Genomic DNA, 13,967 nt, shown 5'->3' on the forward strand with positions numbered 1-13,967 from the left:
AACATGTTGAATATTTATTCTGTAGCACATTTTACACATGCCCAAATGCTTCAGGTTTGCATAGTTTTCTGTAATTACAACAGCTAGGAATCACTGAGATCTTACTGTGTACCAGGCACTATGTGCTTGTGTGTATCAACTACATGTATTTACTCTATTCCCTGTATCACACGTATCACATTTCTATGGAGCAGGTGTGATCGTTAAACCCTTTGCACGAGAGCACTGGAGACAAACAGAGGTTAAGTATTTTGCCCAAGGTCACACGGTTCCAGTGGTGAAGCCTAGGCTCCACCAGGATCTGTCTGGCTTTTAACGATATGCTATGGTGCCTCTTGACTAATTGCTCTTATAGCTATATTTTTATGAGAATTCATTTTTCTTTTGGGAAACACTAACAAGGATATTAAAGCTTACTTGCCTCATTATGAAATAACAACTTTTTGCTTCTATAATTACTGGGTTTTAACTGGCGTTCTCTTTACATGCTTATACTGGTGATGAGAACTCCATAGTATCTGCACATTTATAAAAGGGATTTCAAAAACTGGAATTCAGAATGTTTTTGTTTGCCCACATAGCAAATGGATTGTTATAGGAAGTCAAAAAAAGTATCAGAAATCTACCCAAAATCATACATTAGTATTCTAAATAAACGTTCATCTTATATAGTTGACTCTAAAAAATAAAAAGGACTTATTTCATACCTCCAGCTTAAATCAGGCCTACTTTACTATGCACCATTTACACAGACTGTTAACTATCAAAATGGTGACAACTATCACTGTCATTGCTTGGATCTCGTCAAGTCATTGATTTTGTATGTTTCCCCTCCTAATGGAAGATCTCATGTGTTAACACCACATTTTAGCAAATTGGTTATAATACTTCAGTACTTTAATATGCGATGAATAAAGGAGAAAACTCATTTACAATAAACAAAACTATGCTGAATTACTTCAAAGACCACTTTTCACACCTGTTTTCTATCAGCATACAAAAGCCACCAGTATGAAGAAAAAACATACATTAAGCATAAACTACCCTGAAGCTATATTCCGAAAGGGTTGTAACACTTAAGAACTGACGATATTAAGAAGGCAAAAGCATTATTAAGTCGCAGTACACAAGACTTTTTACTTCATCTATAAAAATAGAATGCCAATGTTTTATTTGCCACAGGGATAAGGAGGGAAACATCCGTGAAATAAATTTGATAACATGACTCACACTTCATTACAAATGATTTTCCGAAATTCACAACTTTCACATTTGGCTGAGCTAAAAAGAAAAAAAAAACAACTCAACAACACTAAAAAAGGAAATTTCAATTGATGTAAGTAGGCCGGATCACATGATCTCCCCAAGTGATGAGAGTTTAAGTGAGTGCATTTCTCTAGCTGGGAAAAGATTTTCCTTAATTTAAAGAGCCTAAAGAATTTACCCAATATGATGAACAAACCCCTTGGGTCAGGTTCAGAAAGCCTTCTGCCAACTGGTTTAATAAAAGTCACACAAAACTTTATTATGTAACATACACGAAACACTGCCTTGGTTAAATTTTAATAGTAAAATCAAGAATAAAAAAAACCCATACTACTTCACTGTCTTTCAGATGTTTCTCTCCTAAATGTACCTTGTTGATGTTGGGGGGGTATGCTGCACAATTATATATGGCCTATTTTACTCAAAAAGGAGAAATGTGTTCGACTTTAGCACCCTATGGAAGTAGTTAAGTGTAAGAACAGGATAATTCAAACTGCTTCCTCACTCTCCTCCCTCTCATTACCAGAAGCAAAAGTTTATTTAAAAAAACAAGGAGGAAGAAGCACTGAAGCCTAGAGGCACCTAGGAAAGGAGGGAATTTCGAGAATGAAAGAATATGGCTCTGGAGAGATAATATTTAAGTCATAGTGGAAATTTATGGAGTCTAGGTAAACCCCGTTAGCCTTCTCCCTGGCTTCAGGTTTGGGTGGGAGACCTCAGGGATGTGCACGGAGCCTTCCTCTGTGTTTGGCTTCCTTCCCGCGAAACAAAAGAAACAGAAATACAAGTGCTTGGTACCACATGCTTTTTGAGGCCCAGTAATAAACAAGCTGTTTCCATCGTTGGGGGCCTCGGGGTTCACTTTTTAAATAAATATCGCCGGGAGAACCTCCTGGGAAGAGGAGACTCCAGTCGGCCTGCCTCCCGGGAACCGGGCGCGGGGAGGGCGCGGGGAGGCGCTGCGCCCACCTGCGCGCCGGGCTCCGCCGCTGCCCCGGCCCCCTGCGCCCCCGCCCCGCGGGCCGGGCCGCCGGGGGGGGCGGGGGGCGGAGGAGTAGGAGGCCGCGCTCAGTCCTCCATGGCAAAGTCTTTGGTCTTTTCCTCCTGGTCGCCCACTTTGTAGCGCAGCAGCACGCGCAGGAGGCGGTGGTTGTCCCGGGAGGGCAGCAGCGTGATCTCTCCGGAAATGTCCGTGTCCTGCTCCACCGGCACCGGCTCGTTCAGGTAGAGCAGCGCTTGCTTCCAGTGCGTGACCGGGTGGAAGGGCGAGGTGGACAGCACCAGGGGCTTCTCCGCGTCCCCGCCGGGGAAGGTCACCTGGAACCAGACGGCGAAGCCGTGCATGGGCGCCGAGCCGTAGCAGCTGAAGCGGAAGCGGCCGCCCACGCCGGCCTCCAGCTCCTGCTCCAGGCCGCTGCGGGCCAGCTCCAGCCGCGCGAAGCAGTGCGGCCGCGCCAGCACGTCCTCCCCGGACAGGCCCTGCACCACGATCTCCGAGTGGCCCATGAGGCAGCGCGTGGCGAAGCTCTCCAGGCAGCTCATGTCCACGCCGTAGAGCTGCTTCACCTGGCTCCAGAAGCCCAGGCGCAGCTCCAGCATCTGGTCGCTGACGGGCGCCACGAAGAGCTCGGCGGACGCCGGCAGCAGCAGGCCGCCCTCCTTGAGCCAGCGGGCCCGCGCGTGCAGCACGGAGCGCAGCATGGACTCGTGCAGGAGCCCGTAGCCCATCCACTCGCTCACGATGGCGTCCACCTGCTCGGGCAGCTCCACCGTCTCCACCGGCCCCGGCAGCACGTGCACGCGGTCCTCCAGCCCGTTGAGCCGCACCACGTCGCGGGCCTGCTGCCAGATGGCGCTGGCCTCCACGGCGTACACGCGCCGGGCGCCCGCCTGCACGCAGAAGAGGCTGAGGATGCCGGTGCCCGCGCCCACGTCCAGCACCGTCTTGCCCCGCAGCCCGGCCCAGTTCCGCAGGATGCCCAGGCGGTAGGCGTCGGTGCGGACGCGGTCCGCGATCATCTCCTCGTGCACCGAGATGTCCGCGTAGCACTCGTAGTACAGCTGGTCCCGCTCCCGCCGCGCCCTCCGGGGTCGCGGCGGGGCCGCCTCCGGCGCTCCGCCATCTTCCTCCTCACTTCCCTCCCCTCCTCCGCCGCCGCCCCCCGACTCAAGCTTTCTTTTCTTGGGCTGCGACATCTTGGCGGCCCCGGCTGACTCCCGGCGGCCCTTGCGTGGCTCCGCGCGGGCTCCGGGCAGCGGGGGCTTCTGGGACTTGTAGTGCCGGCTGGCACCGCCCACTTCCGGGGGAGAAGCCCGGAGCGCGGCCCCGCGCCGGCAGCCTCGCGGCCCCCGCCGCGCCGCGGAGCCCGGGGGGTCGCGTCGGCGCCGCGCGCCCGAGTTCCGCGAGCCTCTCCCTCTGCCCCTCCGTTGCCCTCTGCCTCCGCCCGCTCTGCTGCCCGCCGCCCGCTCCCGCCGCGCCCCGAGGTGAGGGGCGGTGCGCACGGTGTGAGCGCCACGGAGAAAGCCCTGCGGGTGGGAACCGGCCCTGGGCCGCGAGGAGACCCCGGGCCACGGAAGGGCGGCGGGGCCGGCCGAGGAGCGCGGCCCCGCGACCAGCCCCAGGCGGCGGCAGCCCCCTGCAGTCGGGTCGCGCCCAGCCGGGCGACGCCGCCGCTCCCTGAGGCCGCAGCGCGGGGACGCGAGGTGACGGGGACGCGAGGTGACGGGGCGGGCGCCGCTGGAACTCCACGGCTCAGCCCTTCCTGCCTCGTTTGGTTTTTCTTTTTTAAAGACCCTGTTTATCCACTCGCGAGAGACCCGGCAGAGGGAGCGGCAGGCCCCAGCGGGAGCCCCACGCGGGGCTCGACCCGGGACTCGGGGTCGCGCCCGGGCCGAAGGCGGCGCTGGGCCGCGGAGCCCCTCGCGGTTGCTTCCCCACGGCAGCCCTGTTCCCCGCGTGATCGCTTGCGTGGACGAGGTATTTTTCCTCTTCTGTTTCCCTTTCATCAACTGTCAGGGGTTCATTTCTTCCCTCCCTGTTGTTCACGATACAAATAAAATACACTTTGAAGTATGTGCTGTGTCCGTGGGAGTGTCTGTTCCCAGCACTGTGCGAATAAAATTCTCTCCCAGCTTAAAAAAAAAAAAAAAAAAAGACATTGAAAAAAACTGACTTTATTTTCTCGTAGTCTCGGATTATGTCCATTTAACCGACGGGCCTGTTCTGTATCTGGGGACTAAAGTTCCTTCACCCCTTTCTTCCCCCTATTAATCTCTCGTTTATTGACCCGTCACCCTCAGCTGTACTTCGAGGGCTCTCTTCTTGCTCCTCAGCACAGTCAGCTGTGTAGCTCTTAAAAATTACCTATGCCTCGGTCTCCCCTCAAACTAATTAAGTCAGAACCACTTCACGGGGAGCCCGCGCATAAAGTTTTAAAAGCTCCCTGGGGAAAAAAAAAAAAATAAAAAATAAAAGCTCCCTGGGGAATTTGAATGTGCGGCCAGAGTAAGAACCACTGTTTCCCCCTAAAATGATCTTAGTTAAATCTTGCTTCATTATTTTCATCGGGTAAATTATCTCTCCCCCCCCCCCCCCCAGGGGCCTGGGCTCAACCATTTAAGGCTAAAAGTTTTCAAAACAGTTTGTCTTTCTGCCCAGTTTGATTCCTTGTTTTAAGAAAACAGAGGTGCAGAGCAGGCTATGAGATTGGAGTCGCAAGTAAATGCGATCGCTTTAATACATCACCTCTAAGCTGCTACTCAGTGCACTCCTCTCCCATTCTTTCCTTCCTCAAAATCTTTTCCTTCCCCTTTTAAATGCACTCACTCCTCCAACCAGTTTTCACCTCACTTTACTTATGGTCTCTTTTAAGAGAATTCTGAATATGTTTTGTTGGTTCTACTTCCAAGATGTATCTTGAGTCCATCTCCTTTTCTCCTCCACTGCCAGCACCCTAGTCTGACCTTCCATCTTTGCTTGCCTGGAAATCAGTCCCTAAGACATGGCTTAGCTTCTAATCCTACCTCTATCTATTCTGTTGTCCACATAGCTATAAGAATGAGCTTTAAAAAACCCAAGTTAGACCAAGCCATTCCCCACTAACTTCCCATTCTAGGTACTGAAACAATCTCGTAGCGTCAAGTAGCTTCCCATCTCATCTCATGCTACTCTTCCCAGCTCCTCAGGCTCAAGATATACTGGCCTTTCTGGCTCAGGGCCTGGAACATTGTTTTTTTTTTTTTTTTTTTCCTTAGTACTTGACTTTAGGGGCTTTCTTTCATCCATTAGGTCTCAGCATAAATATTACCTTCTGAGAAGGGCTCTCCTTCGCTACTTTAAATATATTGTTTTCTGATACTGTTTATTTCTTTCATAGCTTTTACAATTTCTGTGTTTACTTGTGTATCTATTGTTTTGTAAAATATAAACTCCAAGAAGCTTGGACTTTTGTTTCCCTACTATTGTAGTTTCCTAGCCTAGAACAGATCCTGACACACAGAGTGATCGGTAAATAGTCTTCAAGGAAGACTGTTGTGGAAACACTGAAATAGCTATTCACAGGGGAAGAAGAAGAGTCTTGTTTTTTTGCAGTTCAGTATAACAATTTGACTCTCGTAAACTCTGAGAGAAATCCAGATACAGATTGATTTTAGGATGCTCCTAGATGTGAGAGTTGTTTTATTTTCAAACACTCTTAACCTTTCTAGACAGAATAATGGTAAGTACTAGACATTATGCCCAAAGTAAAGAAGAAATGCCCTGTGGCACTTTCCCTTCCTGCGCCTTGGCTTGGTATATAGAGAGATTTCTTTACTCATCTTTTCTGCCGCACTGAGTTGCTTTAAGTAGGAAAGGACTTTAAATCATAGTCCTCTAAGGAGTGTAGCTCCAGCAAACCACGTGGATGGGAGAAGAATTGGAGCTCAGCTGTCAGGGTATTCTTTGTGTTTCCATTTCAGTAGTCTACTCACCACATCCATTTGATGCTCAAACTCCATGTTTTTCAAACAACTGTATCTTGAAATTGACTTAATACATCTTCACCAGCATTAAGCAAAAGGAAATAGAAAATATCAAATATATAAAATGAGTAAAAGGTGAGTATTATTTCCATACTCACTGGTTTCAGTCAAGTATACTGCATATGTTTTTCTTGCTTACTCTAGGTTATGGTTCCAAAGTTTGACATCCACAGCTTGCTGTGAATTTGTACGTTTCTGTAACTTTGTTCGGGGTTTGTCCTCTCGCTGGCTTGTATTTTTGGATAATGCTCAAATGTTACTATTTATTTGTAGCTTTTTCAACCAGTCTGTGACTGACAACACTTACATGTAATTCTTTTTTTCACTTATCCCCTTTGTACCACAGCCACTTACACATCTGGCCTTTCCATGCCAGGTGGTGGATATTTGAAAACCAAGATCTTGGATTTTTCACTTTTATATTGAGAATCTACTGCATTGTGGTGGAATCAGCACCATTCCCACATTCCTGATTGTTGGTCCTGAGTGCACAAGGGATCATAGATGCGTTTTGTATGACTGGGAGAACCATGATTTTCTACATCACACACATTTATGTATTTATTCAATAAATATTCTGGGCTTCTACTCTGCACTAAACACTGTAGAAACAGAGGATATAAACAAACAAAAAAATCTCTACCTTCACAGAGCTTTAGTTTTTGTTATTATGATATTATTTATCATTTCTATGTTGCCTTATTTAAGCGAATTATTAGATCACTTTTAATTCTCAGCTCTCTCCCCTGTATTATTTTATCTTGAGTTTGCTGATGCAATTGCCTCCCACAAATGCTTGTTTCAAATTCCTTTCTTCTTTAATGTGAAGGCCTGTTTAAAAATGTATTTTAAAGCTTTGTATTAAAGTTGAAGGTAGTTCCTTCAGGATTTCAAGAAGTCATTGTAATTCTCAAAGTGTGTGTTGGGGAAGGGTAAGGGAGCAATGACATGAAAAACGTTATAAATATCTCTTTGATATGAATATTCATTAAGTGATGTAGTTCTTACCATTCTGTAGTTACTTGGAAGCTGTCAGCGTAGAAAGGAGCACTTCTACCTAAAAAAAAAAAAAAAAAGAAAGAAAGAAAAAGAAATCCTTTGTAGAAAATGAAGGCAAAAGGTGGTGGTTTTTATATTTAAACAAATTGGAACATCAAACATAAAAAGCCTACATATATGTTATTCTCTTGATGTATAGTGTCTTTCCATGGTGTATTGGCCCAGCTATTCAACCTACTACTAAAACAGACAAATAGCAAATTTACAGCTCCCTGATGATGTTATTGTGAGAAGTCTAATTCTTTTTAAAAACGTTTGTATTGAATTGTTTAGGTAGTCACAACAAAGATACTATGAACTTAATCCATAATTATTAATTTGGTTTAAACTTATTGAGCCCTCTTAAAATACAGAATGCGGTACCTTAACAGATTCCAGTACAAATATTGGTTATGACATTTTAACAACTTCTACTATAAATCATGCCACTATAATGGAAACAGTACTAAAATCCTGGGAATGTAAATTATAATATGGGAGAAGTAACATATTAGTACATCTGTGAGATTAGCATTTGCTCAAGTGCCACAGGAATAATGAGAATAGCTTAATGAAAATTAGGTATTAAGCTTAATGAACATTTAATAAGATCTTCCTCTCTCTCTTTTTTCTTTAAAGAAAACCTTTAATATGAAAGAAAGTCAGCCAGTTGCTTCAACCAGATGCTTATGATCTCATAGCATTTTGCTACTGAGGACATTTCAAGTGCAGAGACGTAAATGTAGTCACCATAGACCTGTGATTCCCAAAGTGTGGTTTCTAGATCCACAGTGTTAGCATCACCTGGGAAATTGTTAGAATCAAACAAGCATGAACCTCACTCTCTATGTAACGATTTAGAAACTCCTGGGCTAGGGGGTCTGTCTTCCTTGTTCCAACGGCCCTTCAGGTAATTCTGGTGCATGCTGAAATTTGTGAAGGATCACATCAGACAATTTGAAGTGTATCAGAACCAGGGTGAGGCCAGGTGGAGTTTATGGGCTGGAAGGCCTATTATTTTTTTGTTCATTTTTTCCTATTGCTGTGTAACAAATGACTACAAATTTAGCAGCTTAAAGCGCCAAACTTACTTTCTTTTCTTTCTTTCTTTCTTTCTTTTTTTTTTTTTTTTAATCTCTTAATGTCCATAGGTCAGGAGTTGAGGGATGGCTTCCCTGGGTCCTCTGCAAGGCTGTAATCACAATATTCAGCCTGGCCGCATTCCTTTTTTGGAGCCTGGGGTTTTCTACCAAGCTCACATGGTTGGCAGAAGGCAGTTCTTGCTGAGGTAGGACTGAGGTTTTCCTCCTCTTCCTGATTCTCATGTAGGGACTACTTTCAGCTTGGGGAGGCTTCTGGCCCCGGCTCTCTCACAACCTGACAGCTTACTTCTTCGAGGCCAGCGGAGGAAGCTTTCTGACCTTGGGGAGGGCCCTAGTCCAAATCATTCTCTTATTCCCACCCCCCATCTTCCTTTGACCAAAAATCAACCGATTGGGGACTTCAATCAGGGAAACAAATACTTTCAGCTGGAGAAAATGAGTCAGCATAAAGAGACAGTGGGTGTGTTCCTACTGAAGCTTCATGAATATTGTGAAATGTCTGCAAATAAGCCTATGTCTCAGAGAACTAGGGGTGTGGCTCCTGGCATGTGGAGATGACTGCCCCAAATAGATCAGAAACAGAGTTCTGAACAAGCTGTGACCCTATCTGAGCAGAAAATTTTAACGCAGCTAGCTGCACAGGTTACCTGTCAAGTTTGAGTTTCTGAACCCTGCTATGTGAAGCAACACACTCCAAATAGTGGCTACTTTGCTAGTCTGGGTCCAAGAAGTGAATACTCTGAGAATGAAGCCATGCAGAGCTGAGCCTAAGTGAACCCAGGAGTTCCAGTCAACCAGGGTTCACGTTCTATGACCCCCCCCTCCAACAATTGGGAGCTCCTGAGGGTGGAAACAGACTGTTTTCTCTTTCCTTTCCTAGAGCCCAGCACAGTGCAAAGTATGTGGAAGAAGCACAGTAATGTTAAGTGAGTAAACCAAGATTTTTTTTTTTTTTTTTTTTTTTTTTTTTTTTATGATCGTCACAGAGAGAGAGAGAGACAGAGACACAGGCAGAGGGAGAAGCAGGCTCCATGCACCAGGAGCCCGATGTGGGATTCGATCCCGGGTCTCCAGGATCGCGCCCTGGGCCAATGGCAGGCGCCAAACCACTGCGCCACCCAGGGATCCCCAAGATTCTTAAATATAGTCAATCTATAGCATAACAATCCCCACATCACAAGTCTTCTCAATAAAACACATGTAGAGATTAGGTAAAATGTATCATGCTTTCTTCCTTTGGTGTATAGAAATAGAGTAGCTGCAGAACCCAGATGGAAGAAATGAGCTCAGTTACCTTCGCTATGTGAAGTCATTCATAGGAAGAGCATATCATATACCGTAGTGGCTTTAGAGGTAACAGAATCGAATCCTATACAGCAATCGAAATGAAGGAGTGACAGTTACATGCAACACATGGATCCATTTCAACACACATAATGTAGAGCAAAAGAATCTAGACCCAAAACAAGGCTATATAGCTTTTTTTTTTTTTTTTTTGCCTATTTTCTGATTTTTTTTTTTTTTTTTATTTTCTGATTTCTAAATGGGGTTAATGATAAGGCCAACCGCATAGGTTTTGTGAAAACTGAATTGTCTCTGGCATATAGAAAGCACGAAATAAATGTTAATCATCATCAAATAATTAATATGATTACATGTATGTTGCTCAACTAGACACTTTGGGGGTATACGGGGAACTGGTTCCTGACTATAAGTAGTTTATAATCCAGTAGAAAAGAAATAAGAAATGAATATAGCAGCTATGTGCCTTGGTTTCCCAAATTGTGAAAATACAGGTAATAATACACATCCTATAGATTTTGAGAATTAGAAATTATTCTCTAAAATCTAAACGCCATCAAAACAGAAATTTTTATCTGTTTTGTTTACCCCTACATTTATGATACAGACTATCAGGTGTTCAGTAAATATTTGTTGTATTAATTAATTAATAATACATATAAAACATTTTGGCAATGCCTACCACATGCTAAACACAATATGTTTTAGCTATTATTAGGTACTTAATACATAACATGAAAATAAAATAATTTATATAAAGTAGAAAATAGTAAGAGTCAAAAGAGCTTTACAGGAAAAAATAACACTACAAAATTCCCAGTAGGAATGATTATCTCCATCTCAGAGGATCTGTACAGCAGCAGAAACCTGGTTAAACAAATTATGGTATATTCCTACGATGAAATACTATAAAACAATGAAAATGAGGAAAATACTACTACATATAGTCACTTGGATGAATCTCACAACCATGATGGTGAGCAAAAGAAATAGACATGAGGGAACACTTACCGCATGATCACATGTTTCTGAAGCTCACAAACCAGGTCACTGAATCTTCTTATGGCATTATCAGGGTACACACCTTCAGGAAAGAGGAAAAGTATAGGATGGGAGGGACACAGGGACACCTCTGGCACTGGTTGTGTTTTAGTCTTGACGTGGGTAGTGGTCCTATAATGACAATTCATTCTGGAAGTATATCTGTATATGTCAGTTCGGTTTTGCTGTAGCAACAACCCCAATATCTCAGTAGCTCACCACAAAAAAGTTTTTTGTCACAAACAAAAGTTTTTTGTTCCTTGTTTCCACGAGATGGGACTTGCAATCTAGTAGGTTCTCCTGGGTTCGCTTAGGCTCAGCTCTGCTTGGCTTCATTCTCAGAGTATTCACTTATTTGCAGACATTTCACATTATTTATGAAGCTCAGGTGACACTTGAGCTGCATTAGGGTAATCAGAGGCTTCTTACCCCTTCTTGTCCTTAGAATGTGTATTCAGCCCACAATCCCCAAAGCTGGAGCTACTTCTGAATGCAGTCTTGAGAGAATAATGAGTGGCTGAGACCATCTGGACTACATGCAACTGAACTCAGTTAAGACCTCTATAAACTCAGAAGATCCTGGCGGGTGAGTACAGAGGTGTACTAGTCTTGTGATTGTCCACTAGCCTTGCTCAGAGGTTCCCTTGCTTATCAAACCTGTCAACAACCAGCCTGGAGCAGTCTGCTTCTTTCTTCAATCTCTCCTTAAAGCCTCTGTGAATGGGGGCCAGTTTCAGATTTTACCCAAGAAGCTTCCAAATTTTTGAACCAACAAATGCAAGCCAGCCAAGAAACCAGAGAAGTGAATCTTGGGCAAGAGAAATCTCAATCTCATACACACCATCACGTGGTGGTGTGTATGTTAGATGCTTCTGGACCTCCATATGAGCACAGGGATGCCTTCAAAATGCCTGCTGGTTTGATGCGCCTGTCTGAGGAACTACAGATAGTGCACTGTGCCAAGACGGGAAGAGAGTGGTTGCTGCAGTGGACTGGCCTCTCCTGTGGGCAGTTTGGCTGGCTAGCAATGACAAACTCGAGACAGAAGCCAAGTTAGAAATCTGAACAAAGAGCTGAGATTAAAAAAGGACATGTGAGTGTCCGTTACTCAGCTTCAGGGCTGGCAGACAAGGTGGGAGAGCAGGATAATAAGTTGGAGAACTTAGTGTGCTATTTACCAAAGCAAGGAGGGTGTGGGCTGCTGTGAATTAAGGTCTAAGCTCTTGTGACAAAGCCTGATTGGGACACTAAGAGGTGGAATCCCTGAGAAACTAAGGAGAGGGAAGAAGAGGATGTGATTGACAGTAAAACAGACAGAATGTTCCATGCCATCTGACCCCTAATACAAACACAATAGCACAGCACAGCCAAAACAACCCCAGCCAGCAGGGCAGCCCCCAATTTAGGATACAATCATGATGAAAGAATATACTCCCACTGAGTTTATTGATTTAGCTGCCAAGTCCCAGCAAAAGGCCAGGGCAAGTGTTCCAGCGTAGTTAGTGTGGCTATGGGATGTGTGTGTGCGGGGGTGATGACAGTTCTCTGACCAGGTAGGAGGCACAGAAAATGAGCAACATCACCACACAGCTGCCTTCTGGCAGCACTTGCATGGTGCTCAGGTGTTCAAGGTCCTCAGTCTGTTATAGATTGGGTTGTTCTAGTCTGCAAGAGACCTGACCCATTAAGGGGGATGTCTCTGGGCAAATGGAATGCTAGACATCTTTAGAGGAGGTGCAACAAAGTTTTAGGAAGTCAGGAATGAGACAGGCCATCTGCCTTTGAAGTATCTGATCGGACCACATTTGCTGCAGGAATGGAAGCCGATATAGTCCAGTCTGAACCCAGGACCTGGGATGGGATGCTGATATCCATGCTATCCTGTCATGGGATAGAATATTTATGATGTTAGGCAATCCACTGCTGATCTGGAGGGTGCCGACAAATCTCAGGAAAGTACCAGCTAGGGGAAAGACTTGAGACAGAGATGGAACTTGAAAAACCAAAGGTATCCCAGTCAGCTGTAAAGATCCTATAAAAGTAAACTGGAAGCAAATGTGGTTTGACCTCCTGGCTGCTGGGACTCCACCTGAAAAGGTAGACTGACAACCCAATGCTGTGTTGGTCAGCCTGTAAAAAACCTTAAAACCTGAACAGTTCAAACCTGTTCCTCCCCTACCATCCTCAATGCCCCCATCTGCTCCAGAAGAGGCCTTAGGGCTATAGTCCTCTTTGGGATGGGTGCCTCTCACCCCAAATATAAGATGCAGTCCAATATTGCCTCTAGGTGAGGGCCATTGCGGGGCGGGGCGGTGGTGATCAGAGGCCTCATATTGGGTTCACCATTCACTGATCCCCCAGAAATAAACAAAAGGTGAGGGCTCTGGTTGACACTGCAACCAAATGTACTCTAATACATGGTAATTCTTTGAAGTTTTCTGGCCCCTTCCTGTGGTTACAGAGATAAATGGTTATGTCAGGAAGTTCCCTTTAACAAAGCAAAATTAGGCATTCCCTCCCCGACCAAATATGAGGCTATAATGTCTCAAATACTAGAGAACATGTTGGGCAATAGTATTCCACAAGATCTGCAAACCTCTATCAGTGAAATCTACCTCTGGGTTAGAGTCATTAAGCCAGTGCTGAAGAGAAAAACCAACTAGGGACTCATCAGTCTACTGCCCCTGGGAAGAATGGTAACTATCAAATGATATACATTGCCCCAGGGCCTAAGGAAATAGGAGAAACTATCAAAAAACTGTACCCCAAGTGGGTACTCTGCACTCTGCCTATAGGACTTTCAATAGCCCCGTATGGCCAATGAAAAGTCGGACTATGGACTACTGAGAACTGAACAAGCTAGTGCCTCCCATCCATGAAGTTGCGCCCAACATTGCCACCATCAGAGGTACTCGGCTGTGGTCCTAGGAGTACACCATGTTGTACTGGACTTAAATACTATGTTCATGATACCCCTGGCTGATGAATCACAAGATCAGTTTGCCTTCACATGGGAAGGACAACAATGGACTTTTCTTTTTCCTTTTCCTTTTTTTTTTTGTTTAAGATTTATTTATTTATTTGAGAGAGAGAGAATGTGTTCACAAGGAGGAGGAGTAGAGGGAGAAGGAGAGAGAATGTCAAGCAGCCCTGTATGCACTGGCTGAGTGCAGAGCCACATGCGAGGCTTGAATT

General features: G+C 45.2%; 1 protein-coding gene and 1 long non-coding RNA gene across 3 annotated transcripts in view; both read right to left on the minus strand.

Annotated features, from left to right (window-relative positions):
• LOC112918230 (uncharacterized) overlaps positions 1-13,967 on the minus strand; it is a 73,424-nt gene that overhangs the window by 2,129 nt on the left and 57,328 nt on the right. Inside the window, exons 3-6 of one of the 2 annotated variants that reach the window (XR_003234645.2) lie at positions 10,743-10,815; positions 9,724-9,798; positions 7,297-7,345; positions 4,728-6,304 (exon numbers count right to left, since the gene is read on the minus strand). This is a non-coding gene — a long non-coding RNA (uncharacterized lncRNA). Of the gene's footprint in view, positions 1-4,727; positions 6,305-7,296; positions 7,346-9,723; positions 9,799-10,742; positions 10,816-13,967 lie in introns of those variants that run through there. The other variant, XR_003234644.2, reaches the window with a different exon arrangement.
• PRMT6 (protein arginine methyltransferase 6) lies at positions 1,149-4,693 on the minus strand. Its single transcript, XM_025996322.2, has one exon. It carries the CDS (start codon positions 4,270-4,272, stop codon positions 2,335-2,337), a length of 1,938 nt encoding a protein of 645 aa, XP_025852107.2. The 5' UTR covers positions 4,273-4,693; the 3' UTR covers positions 1,149-2,334.

This window comes from Vulpes vulpes, chromosome 3 (genome assembly GCF_048418805.1).
Source record: "Vulpes vulpes isolate BD-2025 chromosome 3, VulVul3, whole genome shotgun sequence".
NCBI classification, from domain to species: Eukaryota; Metazoa; Chordata; class Mammalia; order Carnivora; family Canidae; genus Vulpes; species Vulpes vulpes.